Source organism: Botryllus schlosseri, chromosome 15 (assembly GCF_051294905.1).
Source record: "Botryllus schlosseri isolate E-star chromosome 15, Bs_hap1, whole genome shotgun sequence".
NCBI lineage: Eukaryota > Metazoa > Chordata > Ascidiacea > Stolidobranchia > Styelidae > Botryllus > Botryllus schlosseri.
Genome location: NC_137250.1, coordinates 10552089 through 10574287, shown reverse-complemented (window position 1 = coordinate 10574287; position 22199 = coordinate 10552089). Strand labels below are relative to the sequence as shown.

Here is a 22199-nt window from a genome sequence, read left to right as displayed (position 1 = left end):
AAGAAAAATATCAAGTCAAATAAATCGGCCGCGAAATATTCTGCTTTGTGGTCGTATCTGTCATATACGAAGATCCCCGAAAAATGTGGATGGCCACTGGCTACACCAATGCGTCGGAACTGATATTTTAGTCATCAGCATTCCAGAGTTCGCTAATGACATTTTTAGTTGATCTTGCAAGTTCAATAAATTAATTGCCTGAGTAATTTTTTATTATTATTATAACTAATTTCGAGAATTACATCGCGGGCCACTCAAAACCTTCTCGTAGGTCGCGGGTTGGCCGCCCCTGTTATAGAAACTAATAAAGCTTTTATTGCAACTTACCCGTTTTCTATGAGTGTGTATTGCTGTAGACTATTTTTGCTTCCATCGGGCGCTGCGTAGCAGCTAACTGGGTGCAATTTGTAACCGCGAGACAGGGTTGGGTTACTGTTAGTATCGATCGTCATCTGAAATCAGTCTGCTGTTTTACAATGCATATCAAGAAGTTCATTTATCAGATTTGCGCTATAACATCATAATTAGTAATGACAGAGCTGATCATGCGACAGTTCTCAGTGAAATGTAATAGCTCACTTCCGGTTATTTACTAAAACATGGATCCTGGCCGCAGAATTCCTCATCTCTAATACGACCAGAGTATACGCGAGGCATCGGGAGGTTTTACTTCAGGTCAAAGATAAAAATTACCTATAAATGGAAACATCTAGTGTGGTGACCTTTCGAGGAAAGCGTAGGTAGACGAAGACGAAACTGCTTGACAGCTTTCTAGGTTTTTATGAACTGAAATTCAGCTACAATCAACTTCACGGAACTAGGACATGCACTCGACAACACAGATATAAGCAACTGAGGTACGAAAGGAATGAACAGAGCAAAGTAAACTAATTACAGTAATCAGCACTTATAAAATCACAACAATCACCACATTCACCCCCACCAAGAAAAATAGGGACAGGCTTTTACGAGGTCCCTTGCCCGTAACGTTCGGGAGCGCGCCTTATGCGCGTGGATCGACGCAGTGGAGGTTCCTCGACATCTGCGCTGCTACTGGGCTCCACTACTTCGTCGCGACGCGGAGAACATGTTTTACAAGCAACGCCATCTTTTTCGCTGCTGGACGAGGTGGTAAGTTCATCGGAAGACGGCTCCGTTGTATCGCAGACAGAGGAAAACTCTTTTTCCTTTCTTTCAAGCGCCTCAGAAGACTTTGTAGAAACAGGGTAGGGTGCGAGATCTTTAACGGAAACCGTTGATTCTACGCCGTTTCTGTAACGTATTAAGGCGTATTTAGGGTTGGCATCCAATAGTTCTACCTCATTAACGAGGGGGTCGCCTTTGTTCCGCACAAAATTTCGTAGAAGTACAGTGCCGCCATGAAGAAGCCAGTCGGGGATGGAGTCGCCCAACATGGATCTCCTTTCAAACTTGAAGAACCTGTCATGAGGAGAACAATTAGATGCCGTGCATAAGAGCGACCGGATGGAATGAAGAGCATCCGGCAAAACCGATTCCCAATGTATCTCCGGCAATCTCTGACTTTCCAAAAGCAACTTGACGGATTTCCACAAAGTCTGATTAAGCCTCTCGCATTGCGAATTGCCTGTGGGGTGATAAGGAGTCGACTTGCTGGTGGCAATACGCTTGCGTGTCAAGAAATCGGTGATTTCCTTAGATAGAAATGAGGCACCCCTGTCACTGTGTACATATTCCGGTACACCGACAAGCGAAAACAAGGATGAGAGACAATTGACGACCGTTGACGACGTCATGTCGCGACAAGGATAAGCAAATGGGAAGCGACTGTACTCGTCAATAATAACAAGTACAAACTTTCTGGGTCCATCAACGGGACCTTTGAAATCGATGCTAATACGTTCTCATGGTCGAGTAGCTTTTATCAACTTGTTCGTTTCATTAGACATGAAAAACCGAGGTTTCAATTTAGCACATAATTGACAATTAGCGCAAGTTCTTTTAACGTCCTCCATAGAAAAAGGTAGATTCTTGGATCGGACAAAGTGATCAAGTCGTCGAATCCCAGGGTGACTCAGCGCTTCATGGATCTCTTGAAGGCTCATGTGTGGCTGGCCTGGGGACGAACAACAAACCCGAGACAGAGTATTAGGTCCGATATTCTCGGATCCAGGGCGGTGAATTATTTGATACTTTAGCGGACTTAACTCGAGTTTCCACAGAGTGAGCTTTGCATTTTTAATCTTACTTGGATGGTCTTTTCTAAATATGAAAGATAATGCCTTTTGGTCCGTTATCAATTTAAATTCATTTCGAAGAGACTCGACAATGGCCAAAGCTTCCTTTTCTACAGCGGGGTATTTCATTTCGCATTTTGATAGCGTTCGAGACATGAACGCAACAGGCCTGCCCTTTTGGCTTAAAATAGAGGCGATCGCAACTTCGGAAGCATCGCATTCAACTTGAAACGGTTCGTCATCATAGATGCAGCTCAAAAAGGCGCGAAGTAGATTCTGTTTTACCGTTTCAAACGCGTTTCTCTGTTTTTCAAGCAAGGGGAACACGACATTTTCACATAGGGGCTTCACTTTATCGGAAAAAGACGGAATCCATTTTGAATAGTACGAAAACATGCCCAAACAGCGCTTCAGACTACGAGTATCGCTTGGAGCCGGCATTTGCGTTAAGGGTCGCAAATGATCCGGATCGGGTCGAATATCATTGTGGGAGATCAGATGGCCGAGCAGTGAGAGCTTCGAAACCCCAAACGCACATTTATTTTTATTTAGAGTCAGACCTGTTGAATCAGCGGCGGACATGAACGAAGAGAGCCTCTCATTGTGCTCCTTCTGATTCCTTCCGTATATAGTTACATTATCCAAGTAAGCGATTGTGCCTTTCAAGTGGTTGTCCGCTATAAATTTATCAATGAACCGCTGAAATGCAGCGACCCCATTGGTGATGCCGAAGGGTAGGCGACGAAATTGATACAGACAACCATCAGCTTCAAAAGCTGTGAAGGGTCGGTCGGCCGCAGAGAGAGACACCTGGTGATAGGCAGACTTGAGATCGATCGTGCTATAAACAACACCTTTTGCAACTTCATTGACAATGTCATCAATTTTTGGTAGCGGACAAGCATCCAAAGGGGTGTATCGATTTATCGTCCGCGAGTAATCAATCACTAACCTTTTCTTATGTCGAGGGTCCTTGGTTACCAAAACTTGAGCTCGCCAGGGAGATACCGACTTCTCTATAACGCCTTCATCCAGGAGCTTTGACACCTCGCTCCGTACAAAAGATCGATCCTCCGAGCTGTACTTTCTCGACTTCACAGCTACAAGCTTTACAGCTGGGTCGACAAACTTGAATATTTCAGGCGGATCACTCACTTTAGCGGCAGCTACGACACAATGCTTGCGTCCTAATACGAGATCTCCCTTAGGCCCACCAAATTCAAATATAACTCGCTTATGCTGTTGGAGGAATTCCAAACCGATGATTACGTCGGCGCACAGTTCATCAACGACGCAAAATTGAGTTGCGCCGTAATCTTTATCTTCAATGCGAAGTGTCGCGTATGTATGACCAATAACTCGAGCAGAAGATGACTTTGATGCAAGGGTAATAGTGTAATCCCGAGGAGTAAGAGCGAGATTGAGAATTTTGGCGAATGATGATCTAATGTAGCATTCGTACGCCCCCGAATCTACAAGTACTTTGACCAATCTCTCAGCAACAAAAACTTCCAACGTCGAACGAACGCCTCAAAGAACCGGGTACACCGGCTAGCGAAGCCAAATTGAATTTGCAGACTTTGGCAAAGTGACCCCGTCGGCCACATCTCGAGCATTCGCTGTTTCGGGCTGGACAAAACTTGCGAAGCATCGTATGGAAACCGCCGCAAAATAAGCACTTCTTTTTTTCAGGAGACTTCTGTAATGCAGCCAATTCAGAGCTGCAGGACAACACAGGCGATTGGTCAGGCGTATGTGAAGTCTTCTGCATTTCCTGATTTCCCGGAACCATGTTAGCGGTAGGAGGCGATATTTCATAGGACGAGGAAAACGCTTGCGCCCGTTCAAGAGAGTCTGCTATCTGCATGGCTTTTTCGAGTGTCAACTCATCATGTTCGAGAAGACGCAATCTAATGCCAGAGGACCGCAAGCCAGTAATTAGGGCATCTCGCACGGCCTCCATTTTATGCACTTCTGCATTAACAGCTTCAAAATCGCAATCACGAGACAGAGCCATCAACTTTTGTGAGAAATCAGCGACGGTCTCACCAGAGTCTTGCTTAGCAGTTGCGAGTAAATGTCGAGCATATGTGATGTTCTTTTTCTTCCGATATAACTTGGTTAGGTGTGCCATGGCAGATTCGAACGTGCCATGATCTTCGATCAAAGCGTACACGCTTGGCGATACATAACCAATCAAAATAGCCAACTTATCGAGAACTGCCCCGGGACGGCCACTGCTAGATTCTTGTCCAGTGTCCGTGCTGCTGGTCGATGGCAAAGAAGACTCTGCAGCCGATATGAAGCTCGACAACATTTTGTCCCAGTGGTTGAATACTTTCGAAGAGTCTTGAGAGCTCGGTAATAAATCTAGAACCGGCACGCGGATATACTTCTCTTGAGAGAAAGTCATTCCAGAGTCGATTGTGTCAATAGCAGTTAATAAAATTGTGGTGACCTTTCGAGGAAAGCGTAGGTAGACGAAGACGAAACTGCTTGACAGCTTTCTAGGTTTTTATTAACTGAAATTCAGCTACAATCAACTTCACGGAACTAGGACATGCACTCGACAACACAGATATAAGCAACTGAGGTACGAAAGGAATGAACAGAGCAAAGTAAACTAATTACAGTAATCAGCACTTATACAATCACAACAATCACCACATCTAGTTTTGATTCGTTTGATAGTTTCATATCAACCAGAACAAATTGATCATTAAAAGTACGTAATATCAGAGAGTTAGTGATTTCTACTGAGAATGGGCGAGATTTCACAATTTTGTTTTTTCAACATTTGGGGCGTGATTGCACTCTTTGCAACCCACTGCTATCTACTTATATATATCAAAAGGCTGTTGCTGTATTTATTTATTGAAATATGATGTACTGTTATCATGATAACCCGCATTTAATAGTCAGTGCACTGTTTTCATAATCATAATTGTATGCGTATTATATATTGTGGGATCACATTTGGCAAATAAAATCGTTATGCCGTAGGCATCAAACCACAAAAGATTGTCTTAAAGCGATCGCCGAGAATCTGAGAATTGAAATGGTACACCGCAAAGTCACCAATGCACAAATATGAATTCCACAAAACTAGTCTCTAGGCAAGTACCGGTAGTGCCGCAGCCTGCTGTAGGAAGGCTCGGAATTACGGAGCCATAGAAAGATGAACATCGGAATCGCTCTATATCTGAGGTCGGCAACCCCCAGCACAGGTGCCATTTGCGGTCCGCTCCAATACTATATATATATATAACTATACTTGCATAACTGTTGAACCGACGACGATTTCGAAGGTCTACCCATTCCATATCGTATACGCCAACTATATCTAGTGCAAGTCGCCCGAAGGCTCATACATGTCTTTCGAATGTCGTTACACAGTGATGACATTATTATGCATATACAACTTTTGAAATAAAAATGCATTTGTTCAAAACATCGTTTTGGAACATGTTTTAAAACATCTCTTGTTTTGAATGTAACCCTGGAGCATATAGGAGTTCTATGTATCCCTGATGAAACCCTACCTATACCCTTGTTTCAGTCGGCTACTAACCTTAACATATAGCCGATCTCCGACCTGGAAATTGCTTATTCGACTTGCGTAAGAAGAACTGAAAATAAAATATAATATTTTGTAATACGTTGTTCAAAGCTCGAAGGCAGAGTCTCTTCCATTAAACCGGCGTATGCCTATGTAACGATAGCCTACACCAGCGACGGGGCAACATACGGCCCGCAACATGATTTTGTCCGGCCCGCAGACATTTTCCGATCATACATGATAATATTTCCCGCGCCACAGTCAGCCGCAATCCCCGATTGCTACGTTAAATTTTGGTAACTGTAGGGTATTCTTTAACGTGCATGTGCGTATAGCGTGCGAGAGTGCATGGATCTTACATGTAAGTTCGTCAACATGAAAATGCGGGCATTACCGGCATTTATGCGTGGACTCTGTCCTAATGAATCTATATATTGGTAAATTTGAAAAAAATTCGACCCCTCGTAGGCATACAATACATTTTATCGGCGAGCAACATACGTCCGCGAAGGGATTTTGAGCGGCCGAACCAGTTTTTGGTCTTACATCATATTATGGCCCGCGGTCACAGTCTGCCGGAATTCTCCACATTACTTGCTTACTACGTCAAATTATAGGGAGTAAGTTATTCTTTCTTTTTTTTCGGACAAAAATAATAATGATTGTTAATTATTCTTTAGTGATTTGTTTTCTTTGTGTCCTACATGCAGCCAGAGATCAAAGGACCCGTTAACAACTTTGATCTACGACAGAAGTCTACTCCACTTCAACAGCTATTGAAGTAAATTACGTTACTATATTTATTGAATACTCTGTTTTGGTCTTCAAACTTAAAGTTTACATTAAATACGATTAATCCAAGAGGTAGATGAATACGCTTTAAATGTATCGATTTAAGAATCCGGCCTGCCAAGTACGTCATTTTCTCATATCCGGCCCGCCGACTGCAGAAGTTGGCCGCATCTGGCCTATACCATCGTTATTTCGAAGTTGTGAAGTCATGTGTGCATAACTGTATATGCATTCACTAAGTGAATACGCTCTTGGTATATTTTCCGAGTTTCTGATTCGTATTTGTGTAACATTCAGTTTGCCGCTTCACTTCTGTATAGTCGTATACCAGTGATGTGGTTGTAGTACGCTTCGGGAGGAACCAATCGGGGAATTATACATAGCCTCGCCTATATTTAAACATTAGGCGATCGGAATCGCATCATTTATGCTGCTCTTATGAATATCAAAAAGGAGATAAAAATATCCAAAAACAATGTAGAAGGTGAATTAATGTGAAGTGAAGTAGGGATTGTCTGTAAGGAAATGGTAGGCTACTCTCACATTCGTCGCATCCTGCAGGCCTACGCCCAGGAACGAAATAGCACTTCGTCAGTCCCCAAAACGTTGATCTTGGGCCTCTCATAGGGTGATAAACCAAACTTGTGAGGGGCTTGGCTCCCAGACCCCCCATCAGACTATACGTTTTGCCCTCTACTTATCAGCGAGATTTGTTGTAGGCCTACTGTTTAGTCAGCTTTTGCCGCCTAAACGCGCGGAGCACGGTAATTGTCTTTAATTCATGGTTGAATCGGCCAACATGATCAGGAATTGCATATATATTGCTATCAATCTTTTATCCTCTCAGCTCACGTAATCAGATTTACCGGTGGAGCTGAGTCAGGTGTGTTGGAAAATGTAGGGCCCGTAAATACTAATTTGACATCTTCGGGCGAACCCGTTCGTATAATGACTCCGTTGCCTGATGTTATTTCGTGACCTTTTGCTATTTCAAAATATATTGAAATCTCCTATAAGCGTACTAAACTAAAAGATGCATACGATTTCAAATGGGTATTTTTTCACTGGCAAATAATTTTCCTCTGCGGGATGGCAATGTCTTGTGGGGTTCAGATTGACCGGACAGGAACATTCGGAACACTCTATAATTTAAGATAATTCACGAAATAATTTTGATATCCCTTCGAGATCGCCCCCACCTAATTTTTTGGTTTGGGGTGCGGCAGTTACGGTCCTGCCTACGCCCTATACCCACGCAATAGATGTCGCTACGCGCGTTTATAAGCTAGAGCTCACTCGCTAAATGGCCCCCAAGTGTAGATGATGAGTAACGGCAAACAGCGTATCGCCTGTGGGACGAAGCCTCCCACAAGTTCGGTTTATCACCCTATGGGGGGCCCAAGATCAACGTTTTATGGGGGCTGACGAAGTGCTGTTACGGTCCTGGATGCAACGACTGTTAACTGTGGCCTATCGAGGGGATCCCTGTGAAATTACATCAATTCTTTCAGCCACGCAGTGATAGAGACTTGTACGCGGCAAAGAGAACGTATGAAACGTTACTTGAACCGTCGTCATTTTCGTATGCTACTGTACAAACTCTATCTACTGGTTTAACAATCGTACTCATATATTTCCACGTTTGTCCTTCGCGGATCGATATCCTTGCTGTCGTTGAAATCTTTCGTTTCATTCACCAACAATGTGTAATCAGACAATTGCGCTGAAGCGTTCCTCAGTAAGGGCAATCTGCATTCCATGTCGAACTAAAATAAAGCAATGAAGTGGTGGATGAAAGAATATTTCTCATTGTTTCGTTACCTGGAAATGTCCAACGGCTCGTGTGATGATCAGCTTCGAATCTTCGTGGAACCTTTTGTAATTTCCGGTACGTAAACGATTTCGATAAATAACATAATCGTCGCCATACTAAATGATAAAAGCTTCGATGAAAATAACAGTACACCAAGATATGATAAGCTACCAATCTTTCAGTATACTCTGGCATAAACCAGATGTGTTTGAAAAAGCCATAAGTGTGGGTTATTCATTCATGGTGTTTCATGGCACGAACACGATTTCAAATTCGCATTTGGACACGTTGCTCAACATTTTCCTCTGCGGGTCTTATTTGATACACGCGCTGCTCTAGCTACGCCGCTGGACTATTCGGCACCGGTCATTTCGGCGCCTGGACAGTGGAGATATCAATCGCCATACTAAATGATAAAAGCTTCGATGAAAAAAGCAGTACACCGCGATGTGATAAGCTACAAATATTGCAGTATCCTCTTGCATAAACCGGGTATGTTTGAAAAAGCAATAAGCATAGGCTACAGGCTGCAGGCCTTGTATCTACTTCAGGGGTCGGCAACCTTTCGAATGCAGCGTGCTAAGTTATCAAAAAATGTCCAAATATTACCAACTGGCGTGCCAAACATTTTTAATTTTGTCATATTTAGCGTTTCAAACAAGGAATCCCAGCAACCGGTTATCAGCAGCTAGCAACGGCATCGGTTACGCCAGTGATTCTTAAACTATTGGTCGCACCACACTGGATCCACCGCTTAATGTACGTAGTGTTTGGATCGCAGTGATTGATCTTCTGAGGTTGCTCTGTTCATTTCCAAGGTTAATGTGTTCGATGGGTACCATTAGCCATAAGTGGCGATACCGACGATAACACGTACCATAGATGAAACTAAAAAAAATCTTCTTTCATGGGACGAACACGATTCCAAATTCGCATTTCGACACCGAGCTAAATATCAACCTCTGCGGGTCTTATTTGATATACGTGCTGCGCAAGCTGCGGGCGCAAAACTATTCGACGCCGGCCATTACGGCGCCTGGACAGTGGACATATTAGTGTCGAACGTTTTGGTCAACATGAGACGTTATTTTATTTCAAGGTTTTATCGCCGCCAATAATTTTGTCGGCGCACGCAGCGCACGGGGTCGCGTGGTCGCATGTTGCCCGGAACGTTATGTCTAGGTCCTATGTCAGCGTGAAAATGCCCAGTTCCGAAATATGAGTTCGTATAAGAGTCTCTATCCCACAGGCTGCACAGTGCAAAATCGTGAACTAAAGAACCCAAACGGTTTTATAGTATATATCAGGTTACCGTTCTTTCATAATTGCAAATACAGTTTGACTCATTTCTGTTCATTATGTATATTTTATATGCATATATATATGTATTTGGGGGCACCTACACTTATCATAAAGAAATTAAGTCCCAGTAAATCGCGCAAAGCAAGATAATAAAATCTGTCCTAAAAGACTATATTTAATGTTGATTTACGGAATTATTGTATGTCGTCTACGAGCTTTTTCCATTTTGAAAACCTATCTTTCACTTTCTGCAACATACATGTAGTGTGCATCAATTCATCTGCCGTGCCATGAAAAATAATCTCGCGTGCTATAAGTGGCGGACGTAATTCAACATTAGCTACATCTTGAACAATGTCAATGAATAATTCGTTTCAATGAAATATCTGTTTAATGATTATGTTTATCTGCTCACTGACAATGATGGTTATATTGTGGAGCGTTGAGTCATATGACTCACGAATGATGTTCATGCAGAACTTAGTAACCGCAGCTCCTACCAGTATCATTAATCATGTTGCATGCACCAATCGTGGCGCTGAATTTCCCAATCATGTGTGAATTCGGAATTGTGAGAATTCGGAACGCTTCCGCTTTCAATTCGTATTATGAAAATAGAATCAGGTAAAAGCATGAAATTATTAGGATTGTTGTTGAGAATGTGGCTTGACCAATTTTCACTTCTCACTTTCCGTGGTACGGGGCGCCAAACAAGTAGACTGTTGTATTTGTCTGTTCGAAAGGGAATTGAATAAATGATTTGAATTGCTTTGGGATTTCCTAGACCCTCTTGGTATTCCATTATTCAAGAAACAAACCCCAACTTGCTTATTCAAAGTACGTTTTCGTGAGAATAAATATTTAAAATGCGTTTGGTATGTAACTAATGTGAAAACTTACTTCAGCCACCGTCCCGCAGTCATCGTAAAAAACGGTTATGCTCCTTTGGTTTCCGCTTTTCCCAGATAATTTGCACGAGCCCGTCTTCTGATTCAGAAATACCGCGATCACAATTATTTTAGGACTTAGAAATTTTGTGTCGCAAGTCGCTGTCATTGATCGCCCTCCACATGTCACCTTACATGGATCTGTAGGGTATGAGACTATGTAACAATAGCAGAAGATCAAAGTTGTCGTTGGTATATCACTTACGTAGAAATGAAATCAGTTTTACGAAATGCCGATTTACCAGATGATTGAAAAGTCCGTCAATTGGTGAACTATGCGAAACGATATTCGATATATCAATTTGCTTTCAAAAGTATATGAATATCTCATAATAATTCCTTCGAAACACAGAGTGGTGTCCAAAATAAAAATGAATTTGTAACATATTTTTAAAGACGGCCTTTGTTTATTTTGATCATAGTTTTGGAGGTATTCATCCTATAACGTTTTTGTAACATACTTATCAGTCACGTATATACTCACTATCTTGGTACTGGCATTTGTCTCCGTACTGTCCATTAGGACAGTCTGTGCACTTGTAGCCATCGACTAAATCAACACACCGTCCTCCAAAGTGTCTACATTTCTGAAAATATGTCAAAATATGCGATTCATAACATTGAAGGCAGACGATTTCCTTCTTTCACCCATACATTGTTCGATAACGAGCATTCGTTGTAGAATTCGCAATTAGTTCCATGATAGTAACTGTGGCAATTACATCGAAATCCAAATACTTGGTCTACACAGCTTCCGTGTCCCTTGCATGTATTGGAGTTTGCGCACTCGTTGGCCACATCTAAGGCATAAAGAATATTTAGACATTAGGGTACAGTACAGGGTAATCAGTAATTTCGGACAAATGTAAATTCGTATACGGAGTTGAAAAATTATCACGTATGGTATGGGTAAGCATCCATTTGCACGCACGTATTTCTGCCATACGTAATATTGTTCATCTCGGTCTCATCGCGTATGTCATTCTTTAGGCAGCTCTTCCTTGCTCATTTTTCGTTCGATTCATTGTTTACGTCCTTGGTCGAGTCTCTCACTGTGCTTTTTGGCGGCGTAGGAACAAGCGACACAAGGAAAGAGGCGAGCTCAGATAAACCCCTGACGTTTCGGCTACCGACAAGAATTTAAACCTATCCGCCTATGCGTAGTCGGCGGTCGATGTCACCACTACGCAAAATTCCCCTGTGTGGTTTGGGATCCGTTCAGTTTATATTGAGTTAGGGTTACATGGGTCAGGTTACCTGGTAATTCGTATTAATATATGGTTCGGGTTAGGTTTGCAGGTGTTTTGGTTAGAGTTATGCGCTCGCAGTCATGCTTCCCAGCAACACACGTACGTGCGCATGCGCACGCAATGGCAGAGAGCGATAAGTCTTTGCGACTTTCTTGCGACAGCTCAGGGCCCAATTCTAGCTAAGTATAATTGGTGATTGAGTAGCCGTGTGCGATGCGTGTGCGTGCGCTGTAATTTTACCAGTGCGACATAATAATTCATCTCCGCTACAAGTTAATACTGAGTTGCCGCTCGAACTTGACTGTCCAAATTCACCTCGATTCCATACGGCAACCAGTTACTGCACTGTATGTCACAGACGCTAACAATGAATTTTTTCGAATGAATGAGTAATCTTATCAAACCTGTAAAATTGACTAATAACAATTTATCCTCATTTTGTGGTCTTATTTTGTATTCTCTCTGGCATAAATGAAAGGTTATTTCGATATTAATCTATCAAATAATTGTATCATTTGTCGCCTGGTTAAAGTGGAATCGTATTACAGGATTATCAATTATATCGCATGTGTCATTTGTAATCGCGGGCAGGTCGGTATGGTTCCAAAGGCATGCATCCATAAGGGATGTCAATGTCATTATGATGATATGCCTAGAAAGTCAATGCTACAGCCATACTGCAATGAAAAAAAGCACTGAATCATAGCGTCTAGTGCTCTTCAACCTTTTTCGACGTGGTACACCCTTTTAACGTTTGCTCAAAACTCGTACACCCCTGTTTATCAGGGGTCTTCAAAATTACTTTTTTCTCAAATCGTACTGGCTACTTGATAAAATTGTTAGGTTACCTAACTTAAGCCTACACACAAAATTTGGTTCAATTCCAACCAGTAGCCGCATAGCTACGGGAGAAGAAAGTTTCTATTTAATAAATAAAAATAAATCACGAAAAATTTGAAATTTTTCTGTTCACCCCATGAAAGTATTATGTTGTCTATAAAAACGATGATCTTCAAATTTGGTTCAATTCCAACCAGTAGAAGCGGAGTTATTGCCGTCAAAAAAATTGGATTTGAATAAAATCGTATTCGGTCACAGAGTCTATTCGCAGCCATTTAGGCCGCCCGCCACGCAAATTGGAATTTATTTCTTGTCAGCCCAAAAACAGCATGACAGTACGAACGATAATCAACCTAAATGTAACAGTATTGGGGAGAGAGGTAGGTAAAGCTACTGCTGCTGAAGCGGTAATTCAGATCAGCGATGATAGCAGGCGCACCAGCCTACTGCGTTTCAGGCCTGGCCCACACCACACACAGTCGATAGTAGCACATGTTCTGCAAGAGATGTCAGTAACCTCAGATCGTATGCCGCTATACACAGTCTATTGTCGCTAATTTGCATCACTAATAACAAAATACTAAATTGCAAATGTATGGCGAAATATTACACATAAAACCGGCATTTTAAAACAAAAGGGTTTCGATTTCAACATGGAAGCTGTTTCGACCCTGGCTGGCTACGTCACTTCATTTATGTGCATTGCAGTTTATTAACGTCGGGTAGGAAGTACCGATTCAAGAAGTCTGAGCTATCGCGGCGGTTTCCTCAAAATTCACTAAAAGACAAATGACTATAGCTGAACACATGTTTGTTAACTGCATACTTTCCAACACCAAACGGAACCATTAGTCTATTGCCGACGGCTAAATAAATATGAGAAATATTTGCTTATGACATCACAATCAAGCGGTGTACAGTATTACACTTGAGATAACTAGGGCTGGGCAAAATGATCCGAGTACTCGAATCTGAATCGAGTAGTAATTTTAATGATTCCAGTCGAGTAGTAAAATACGATTTTTTCAAGTACTGAAATTATACGGTCCTCGCAACTGAAAGTTAATTTACTGACGAGAATTATAGTTTTGATACTATTTTCCACGGAGGAAGCCGTGAAACCTTGATTGGCCGTGTTTCAGCATACCAGGTACAGTTTAAAGCTACGAACGTTACTGGAAATAACACATTTCCGAAGTCACTATCATCCAACAAAATTGTCAAGAAGTGCAATGAAATCGGTATGGTCGAAAAAATACCAAAGTATCTTTAATGTGATGGATAACAGGCATTACGTTCTTTGTGGTGGCATAAAAGGTTCATATTTGGACTTCGACATAGTACATCCTGTTGTGACGTCATAATGAGTGATAGTCGATTACTCGACTCGACTCGAAGCATATTACGTGATTCAGAATCGAATCACTCAGGTACTCGATTTTGCCCAGCCCTAGAGATAACATCGTACCATATTGCTCATTAACCTGTGCGTCAACCTGTACTGACCCATAAACCTGCCTTTGTAATAGCTAGCCATCGGCTCATTGTAATTCGGATCTGGTACACCCCTATACACCCCAACCGAGTGGTACACCCTTTGCAAATTCTGGTACACCCTAGGGTGTACGAAAACCCCGGTTGAAGAGCACTGGCTATATAACACTTGGTCGGTAGGCTACGGTACGGTACAATTGATGCCTTTGCCCGTTACAATGGAGATGAGCATAGATTTCGGTTTCGATTTGAAACAAAATACAGGATTTAACTAATATTACTAGGGCGGTTTTTTTTTCTAAAAAAAAAGAAAATTTTGACCTAAAAAATTAAAATACTGACTTTTTTTGACCTAAAAAAATGAATTTTGACCAAATTTTGACCTAACGTATGCAAATTAGGTGTTTTCCCAAAAAATGTCAAAATTGTACCAGTTATCTACATTTCCGGTTGTAACTGGCTGTCCCAACAAAGTAGTTTGGCCTGAAAAAACGTTTTTGGCATAGAAACAGGCAACTTTGTACATATAAAAAACAATATTTTAATATTAACAATATTGGCCCTATGAAGAATTCCAATGGTTGCAATACGTATTATGGTGGAAATAATTTTAAAAAAATTGTAGTACAACGAGAGATACTTTCCTATATTCTTGGGTAAAAAGTGCATCAAGGCCGTTCAACAGCAGCAGTTGTTGGCTGACAATACTCAGGTTGTGCATACACTACTGGTGACACACCATGTTGCTTCATTCTGACAATGTTGTTTATTGCAATTTTTCATCATGCGCTTCTCAATATAAGAATGATGCCCCAGTTAGGATATTGCGGTACGTTGACCATGATACCATGTCCACCTATTTGTTTAATTTGACCATTGATGATTCAGTATGAGCAGACAATTGGCCGTTTACAACAGTAGGCCTATAAAGTAGGCTACAAGCTGTAAAATATCAAATGATACGTTCACCGACAGTGCAAAATCTACGATACAAACGAAATAAAGACGTCAAAAAAAATTTGACTTTATGAACAATTTTGACAAATTTTGACCTAACGCTACAATTTTGACAAAATTTTGACAAATTTTGACATGTCAAAAAAAACCCTTATTATTACAGATTTTCATTTACGCTTTTTCTAACCTGGATTTCAACACTGACTTTCCGAGCATTTTCAATGTTAATGTGACTACTCGCATGGATTTGAGACGTTATCGGATTTAGACGTAATACGAAAATATCCTGATAATTCGAAAGCACCAAATCCGCTCGTTTCTGCTTCACACTCACGGTTCGGAATGTTCGCCCAATTAGCCTGTACCTCACACGAATATTGACACCACCACACTGTAAATTTGGTCGAGATCCACTTGAACGACGCCAAAACACGATGACATTGAAATACCATAACATTCAGAGGAGACCTTATGAGGTCAGGTACCTGATTCCATCATGCAGCGATGTGCCGAGGAACGTCTGTTATTATCACAAACACAGGTCTCACGCAGGCCATTTGATGATAGCTTGCAAGTTTTTCCATGGCGGCAATATCGTGCGCGATGATTATAGCGGTAATTGTAATCGTTTGAGTCGTAACTCTGGAATAAGTAAGAGCATAGATCAGCGGCGGGCAACATCTTCAGCAGTTGGCAGAGGCCTGATATGGGAAAATGAAGTTTGGCGGGCCGGATTCCGATAGATTGATTGCGTATTTATCCGCCTATACCAGGAAGAAATTGTATTTAGTGTTAACTTAAATTTTAAAGCATAGGGATCAAAAACAGTATTTATCGAATATATTAACGTAATGTAGGCTATACTTCAATAGCTGTTAGTTTTAGTGGGACCTTTGTGGGACTCGCGGGTCGCGAGCCATGTTTCCAACGGTCACCTCTGGTTTAAATTAACACGCTGAAAATCATAGTATAACCTACATACAGGTTTTCATTAAGACAGTAGTTGAAGTTTCAAAAACATACTATAGTCGTGGTTTTGCGGGTAGGCTAAGTGCCTATAAAAGTTTAGGTTGCAGTAACAGCAACAAGTCCTGCACACGTGTACACTGCGTGCACAGCACAGTGCACATCAGGAAACTGAACGCGCTTAGCGGTTTTGATTGACGATATGAATACAGTTATTAATGAGTCGAAGACTTACTTATAGTCAATAAGCGCCAATGTTGTGTAAGCGTGAAATATAAACAAACATATCTATACATCTGTATATTGTAATTTCAAATTATAGAATGCACTATTATTTCAAACATGTAAACAGGACCGTAACTGGCGCATCCCCCTCCTCAACTACGGCGGGGGGCCAAAATTATTTCGTGAATTAGCGTAAATTATGAAGCATTTCTTTGGACATTTATGCGCGCACGATTTATTGTTGCCAAATATTTGGATTATTGGGTACCCTTTCCCAAACAAAAAATACGCATTACTGCGCCACGACGCACCAAGACATATGAAGGTATAGGCCATGTAACATGCGACTCCAAGAAGTGTGCCAGACCGATCAGCGGCCGGAAGACTTTGGCTGAAAAGAACTGCCCTTGTGCTGACCGAAAACTTCGATATAAATACAATGTTTCATTGTCCATTAGCGTCTAAATGGCTGGCGCCGAAAGTTCCAGTCATGGCGATCTGAACCCCACAAGACAAATGCCATCCCACAGAGAAAATTATTAGCCAGTAATGAAATACCAATTTCAAATCGTGTGCGTCTTTTAGTTTAGTAAGTTTGGGCGATTTCAATGTCTTTTGACATTGCAAATAGGAGATCACGAAATAGCATCATGTAACGAAGTCATTATACCATCGAGTCCGTCCGAAGATGTTTAATTATTATTTTAGGGGTCCTACCTTTTCCAACACACCTCACTCAGCTCTACTAACGGTAAATTTGATTACGTGAGCAGAGAGAGGATAAAATATCGATAGCAATATACATGCAATTCCAAATCATATTGACTGATTCAATCGTGAATTATGGATATTTTTTGCGCTTCGCGCATTTAGGAGATATCAGCTAACTTATCAAACAGCATAGTGCACACGTAACGTAGCTGATACGTAGCGGCAAAGAGCTATAGCCTGAGGGGCGTCTGGGGGGCCTCACCCCCCCCCCCCCAGAAATTCGGTTTTATCATCCTATGGGGTCCCAAGACCCACATTTTGAGGGGACTGACGAAGAGCTGTTACGGTTGTAATAAGAAATTGTTATCGCCGCTATACCGGGTAACGGCATTTATTACATAAAAAGTATGGCGAGAAGAAAAGAGATAAAGTTTGTATAGTTCGATTACAAGAAAAACATTGACATGCATAAAACTACCTACAGAACCGGCAAGTTGGAGAGGTGGTAGTGTTCAAAAACATCGATAGGTACAAAGGATGGTAATAGTCAGTCGGATGAATGTATCAGAAAAGCTAATCCATGGTCCGGTTCTTACTTCAAATCTACAAGTAAATTGACATCGGTTTCCAGCTTGATTGTGGTGACAGTCGCATGTTCTTCGACCATCTTTTACACGACAGGTACCACCCGAGGTACACGTAGATGGCATACACGCTTCACTTTCGCATAGGGTTCCGTTGAATCCTATTGAACGACACCGGGGATATTGGCTGTTAGTGGTATTATTCGAACGCTACTTTATTTCATACAGAAGTGTTAACATCTGCTTGGACGGAGACACGGATTTTTCCGAATTTTTATATTGTCGTGTCGTATTGACGGAAACAATTCTCGCCTCGTGTTTGAGGTTGCGTCGATATTTTAGGAACGTACGGCGTTTTTGTACGCTTATGTAGGCCTACAGCGTAAAATCATACAACACTATTTCAACTTGAATAAGATCGGTTGCTATATGCCTCAACCATTTATGGCCATACCTGTTGCGCATTTGCAAATGAATCCACCTGTACTATTCGCAGAACAATGACCACCGTTAAGGCACGGCGAGCGCAAGCATGGATCAGCCAATTCGCAGATTTTCCCTATAAATCCCCTTTGACATACGCAGGTAAATCTGTAACATATACTTCGTGTGAACGTGCGTCAATGTGCGATTCAAATGCTCCAACACTTGCCCATTAGCAGTTTCTGTACATCGACCGTTCTGTGAGCATGTATTTTCTTCACAAGACAGCTTTTCTGTAATCAAAATCGCAACAGATTAATGCAAAGGGTGGTATATGGTTACGTCATTACCCGTAACTATAGGGACACAGCGAGCAACAAGCATTAGTTCAGTAGGAAAATATATTTGAGGTAAAAAGTGGGATATTTCGAAACGTGCCGTACCCAATTTGGTGACGAGGGGAGCCAACGGCGCCTTTCGGCCGCGTTTCGGCTCGTATATAGTGACGTGATATCTCCAAGCTAGTTCAGTATGAATTCCATGACGTCACGCCCTTGCAAACAAGAATCGCTCAACAACTGTCAACGTGGTTAAAAGTGGAACCCTATTCTGTAATGTTTTTAATATTATAGTATCGATCATCGAAAAATTTCGGTTAGGCTAGCTAATAGGTCATCGATTTTGATGTTACTTTCAACCAGAGCTGAGTAATAGTTGTAAAGAAAGCTACTCAAGTAGATGCAGAAGTGTTGCTTCAGCCTATGAGATATATATTTTCAACATCATAAGGATTCGACCGCAATATCTGACGCAAATGATAGATTTGCAATATTTTGGACAGTGGCAACTGAAAATATGGTAGATCGTAAAATTCCGTTTACATTTAATTTTACTATCGGATATAAAAGAAAATAAAAAAGAACTCAAATTGATAAATATAATTATACAATAAACATATACAAATAGAACATCGAAAACGCGGCTTCATCCCCACCGCTCTCTTGGAAGAACAAAATACTTCTACTTGACAAACTGTATAGAATGGAAAATAAGTAAATCACAAAATATAACGATGAGAAGTAGGAGTAGCGAAAATTAGATTTACTTCAGTCAGTACTGCAAGTAGAGGTATACTTCAATGCTGACCACCTCTGGCATCAACACACCTTTAACAACAACTTGAAAGGTGTAGGTTGTGGAATCGCCTAAAGACGATAAAACGCAAGTATAATTGGCACGGTCGTGTTCTTCAACACTTTCGAGAGTTGCGATGGAGACGCTGTTGTTCGTAGATGTAATATCAGTTGGCAACTCGTTTGGAACATACGTATCTTCCCTTAATCTCACCCTGGAATCAGGAGCCTGGTATTGATTAAGTCGGCAACGGACATTTATACTATCACTCCGAATAAAACTCACCATCGGACGGTATACCACCCAGAAACACGAAATTCACACCGCAAAATGACGGTGTCACCTTTTGATGCAAACACGTATTTCATTCCTCTAGAAGCCGCGTTACTGTAATCATAATTGCTTATCGGCAAGCTGTAATTTTACAAGCTAATTGTCATTAACCCAATACCTTATTACGCTAATCCTCCTTGCTGCTACGGAAGCGGTAGAAGATGGAGAGTATGAGTTATCGCCAGAAGTGTCTTGATTTAGTAACCCACCATCGCTGAATAATGGCATCACCGATGTCACCAATAATAAAATGCTAACTGGAGTTCTCAGCAGCATATCCATCGCAACCCGTAGCGCTGATCACTGTGATCAGTCTTAGGCATATGTGAAGCCAGCCGATAGACTTCGTAGGAATTTATACCTAGCGCAGTCCACGAAGTCGAAATTCGAAAAAAAGGATGTATTGCATAAAGGGCATCCGTCATATTGTACCATGACACCGACTTGCTGGGAATAGCAGCTCGACTAATACCAATTTTGGAATAGCAAGCAGAAATATCCGCATGTGTATAAATAATATATATAATAACACGATCTTGTATTATTAGTATCTCTCTTCGTAATAGCCTATCGCCCTATCCCATTCTATAATGGCAGTGTCAATTCTCCAAAATTTATGTGTAATTGTGTATTGCCCATGGTGCAAGACAATCATCGTTGGTCACTCAAGTCCGATCTTGGCTTTACACCGGTCCGACACCTTAAATATTGATTCCAGGTAATAAATCGACCATTATCTGAATTTGAATATAGTATTGCGCGCAGTCATAATTTGGATTTTAGCATTCATAGCGATGGGTAAATGTATTTTCCTACAGAAAGTTCTAACTGGTGTGTCAAGCGATTTCATTTCGATGTATGATCAACAGTGCTCAATGAGATCTTCATGAAAAATATGTAATTTGCATATTCCAAAAATACTTAAATTTTGTCCATGGGAGATTGTAAATTTTATCCATGATTTAGAAAATAATAATCACATCCATTGAGTCATCTCACGCCACGGAACAAAAATCTTAGGAATGGATGCGTTCTTCTACATCAGGGGTCCACAAACAGGGGTATGCAAAAGGATTTTGGGGGTAGCCGAGCCATTTCATTTTAGCGGATTGTGACAATTTTCCGGGCAGCGATTTTAACGTTGATGTGACTAGCGGGAAAAAAGTGAAAGCTGACTAAATACAGTGTTTACTAAGGCTTAAACCACCTTGTTTGTACATAATGTACATTGCCACCAGAGATATGTGATACTTTATCCGTGATTGCCGTTAAACTTTACTTGCCTTATCTACATTAACTTGACATTATCTATTGCCGCGGTGAATGTAGATCTCGGAACGTGCTATGTAAATACGTTTAGTGGTATTTACAATGATATGTATTTAGTCGGAATTTGACTAGCTCTGCACGGAGTTCACGCCAAGGCTTAGGGGGAAAAACAATGTAGCCTTTGCGGAATCTACAAGTGCAAGTTTTGGACGTGTATGCCTTCGTTGGCTGCAATAAATCAAATGACTTCCGATTTCCAAAGTCAACACGTCATTCAATTTCACCCAAACACCAGAACAGGTAAACGTTCCTCCATCTGCGTGACATCTAATGTGGGAAGACTTCAGCAATAAACACAGGTCAATTGCTAAAAAGTCATATGAATGTAAGGCGTTATGCGAAGTTCTCACAAATGCTAAGAATGAACGCACTGAACATTTGCGAGTTCACACGCGTCTTCTGCATATGTTCTCAAAGAGGAGTACAGTGTGAGCTCCAGAAGAAGTCACGTGGTTTTATATGACAGCTTTACAATGCTATTATATGGATATTGATCAGGGATGGTGAGAACGTTAGGTTCACGTTCGTGTATGGTCTGCGAGCTTTGATGTATAATTTCGTGGTTCGCGTTCGCAAAAGAATCTATAGAATCCACCATGTGAACATTTAATGTGAAATATCAGAATTCCATGGTCATTAGGGATAGGGATACGTCGAACTAACCAAGCCGTTCACATACGTTAGATCGGGTCCGTCGAGAAAGAATAAGCAGTTAAGCAACTGTAGTCCGATTACACGACCGGCTATTCACGACCTCATCTCGACTGCTTATGTATACCCTATATACGGTCGCATTCCAGGGCCTTAATGAACTAACTGGACGCCAAATATCCATGTTCAACTCTCCAGTCTCCATGTCCAGTTCCGTTGAACTCCTGACTAAACTACTTTTTGATATTGGCTTACTGTACTAACAGAATCCACTCGAAGCTTTTCGACTGGCTCTCATCAGGGGCGAACGTCAGTAACTGCGGTTGATAAAATTCGAAATTAGAAATATTTCTATATTTCATTCTATATTTCGAATTTTATTAACCGCATTTACTGACGTTCGCTCCTGATGAGAGCCAGTCGAAAAGCTTCGAGTGGAATAAATTTGGCAACATGAACGTAAGTAGTGTAGTAGATCGGTCGTGAGGTGGTCTTTTTTGCATGGGGTAGTATAGGGCCCGCTCGCATGCGGCTGGGAAGCTCGTGTTGGCATGCGGCTCTTATCTCTTATGGGCCCGCTCGCATGCGGCTATTGCGTCTTATGGGTGCGGTGGCAAGCGGCTCTTATGGCTTAAGGCGGCGGTCGCAAGCGGCTGCGAAACTCGTGTTGGCA

At 41.5% G+C, this 22199-nt stretch overlaps 1 protein-coding gene across 2 annotated transcripts in view; it reads right to left on the bottom strand.

The window, feature by feature from the left end:
• LOC145457070 (uncharacterized) overlaps nucleotides 1-19868 on the bottom strand; it is a 32867-nt gene extending 12999 nt beyond the window's left edge. For both annotated transcript variants that reach the window (XM_080335231.1, XM_080335232.1), the window contains exons 1-14: nucleotides 19665-19868; nucleotides 19499-19600; nucleotides 19246-19427; nucleotides 18309-18372; nucleotides 18111-18247; nucleotides 17669-17817; nucleotides 15656-15812; nucleotides 11284-11429; nucleotides 11114-11216; nucleotides 10583-10770; nucleotides 8389-8496; nucleotides 8194-8333; nucleotides 5788-5845; nucleotides 328-452 (exon numbers count right to left, since the gene is read on the bottom strand). In XM_080335231.1, coding sequence (XP_080191357.1) covers nucleotides 328-452; nucleotides 5788-5845; nucleotides 8194-8333; nucleotides 8389-8496; nucleotides 10583-10770; nucleotides 11114-11216; nucleotides 11284-11429; nucleotides 15656-15812; nucleotides 17669-17817; nucleotides 18111-18247; nucleotides 18309-18372; nucleotides 19246-19427; nucleotides 19499-19600; nucleotides 19665-19828 — 1823 coding nt within the window. In that variant the 5' untranslated portion in view covers nucleotides 19829-19868. The remainder of the gene's footprint in view (nucleotides 1-327; nucleotides 453-5787; nucleotides 5846-8193; nucleotides 8334-8388; nucleotides 8497-10582; nucleotides 10771-11113; nucleotides 11217-11283; nucleotides 11430-15655; nucleotides 15813-17668; nucleotides 17818-18110; nucleotides 18248-18308; nucleotides 18373-19245; nucleotides 19428-19498; nucleotides 19601-19664) is intronic.
• Between the last annotated feature and the right edge of the window lie 2331 nt (nucleotides 19869-22199).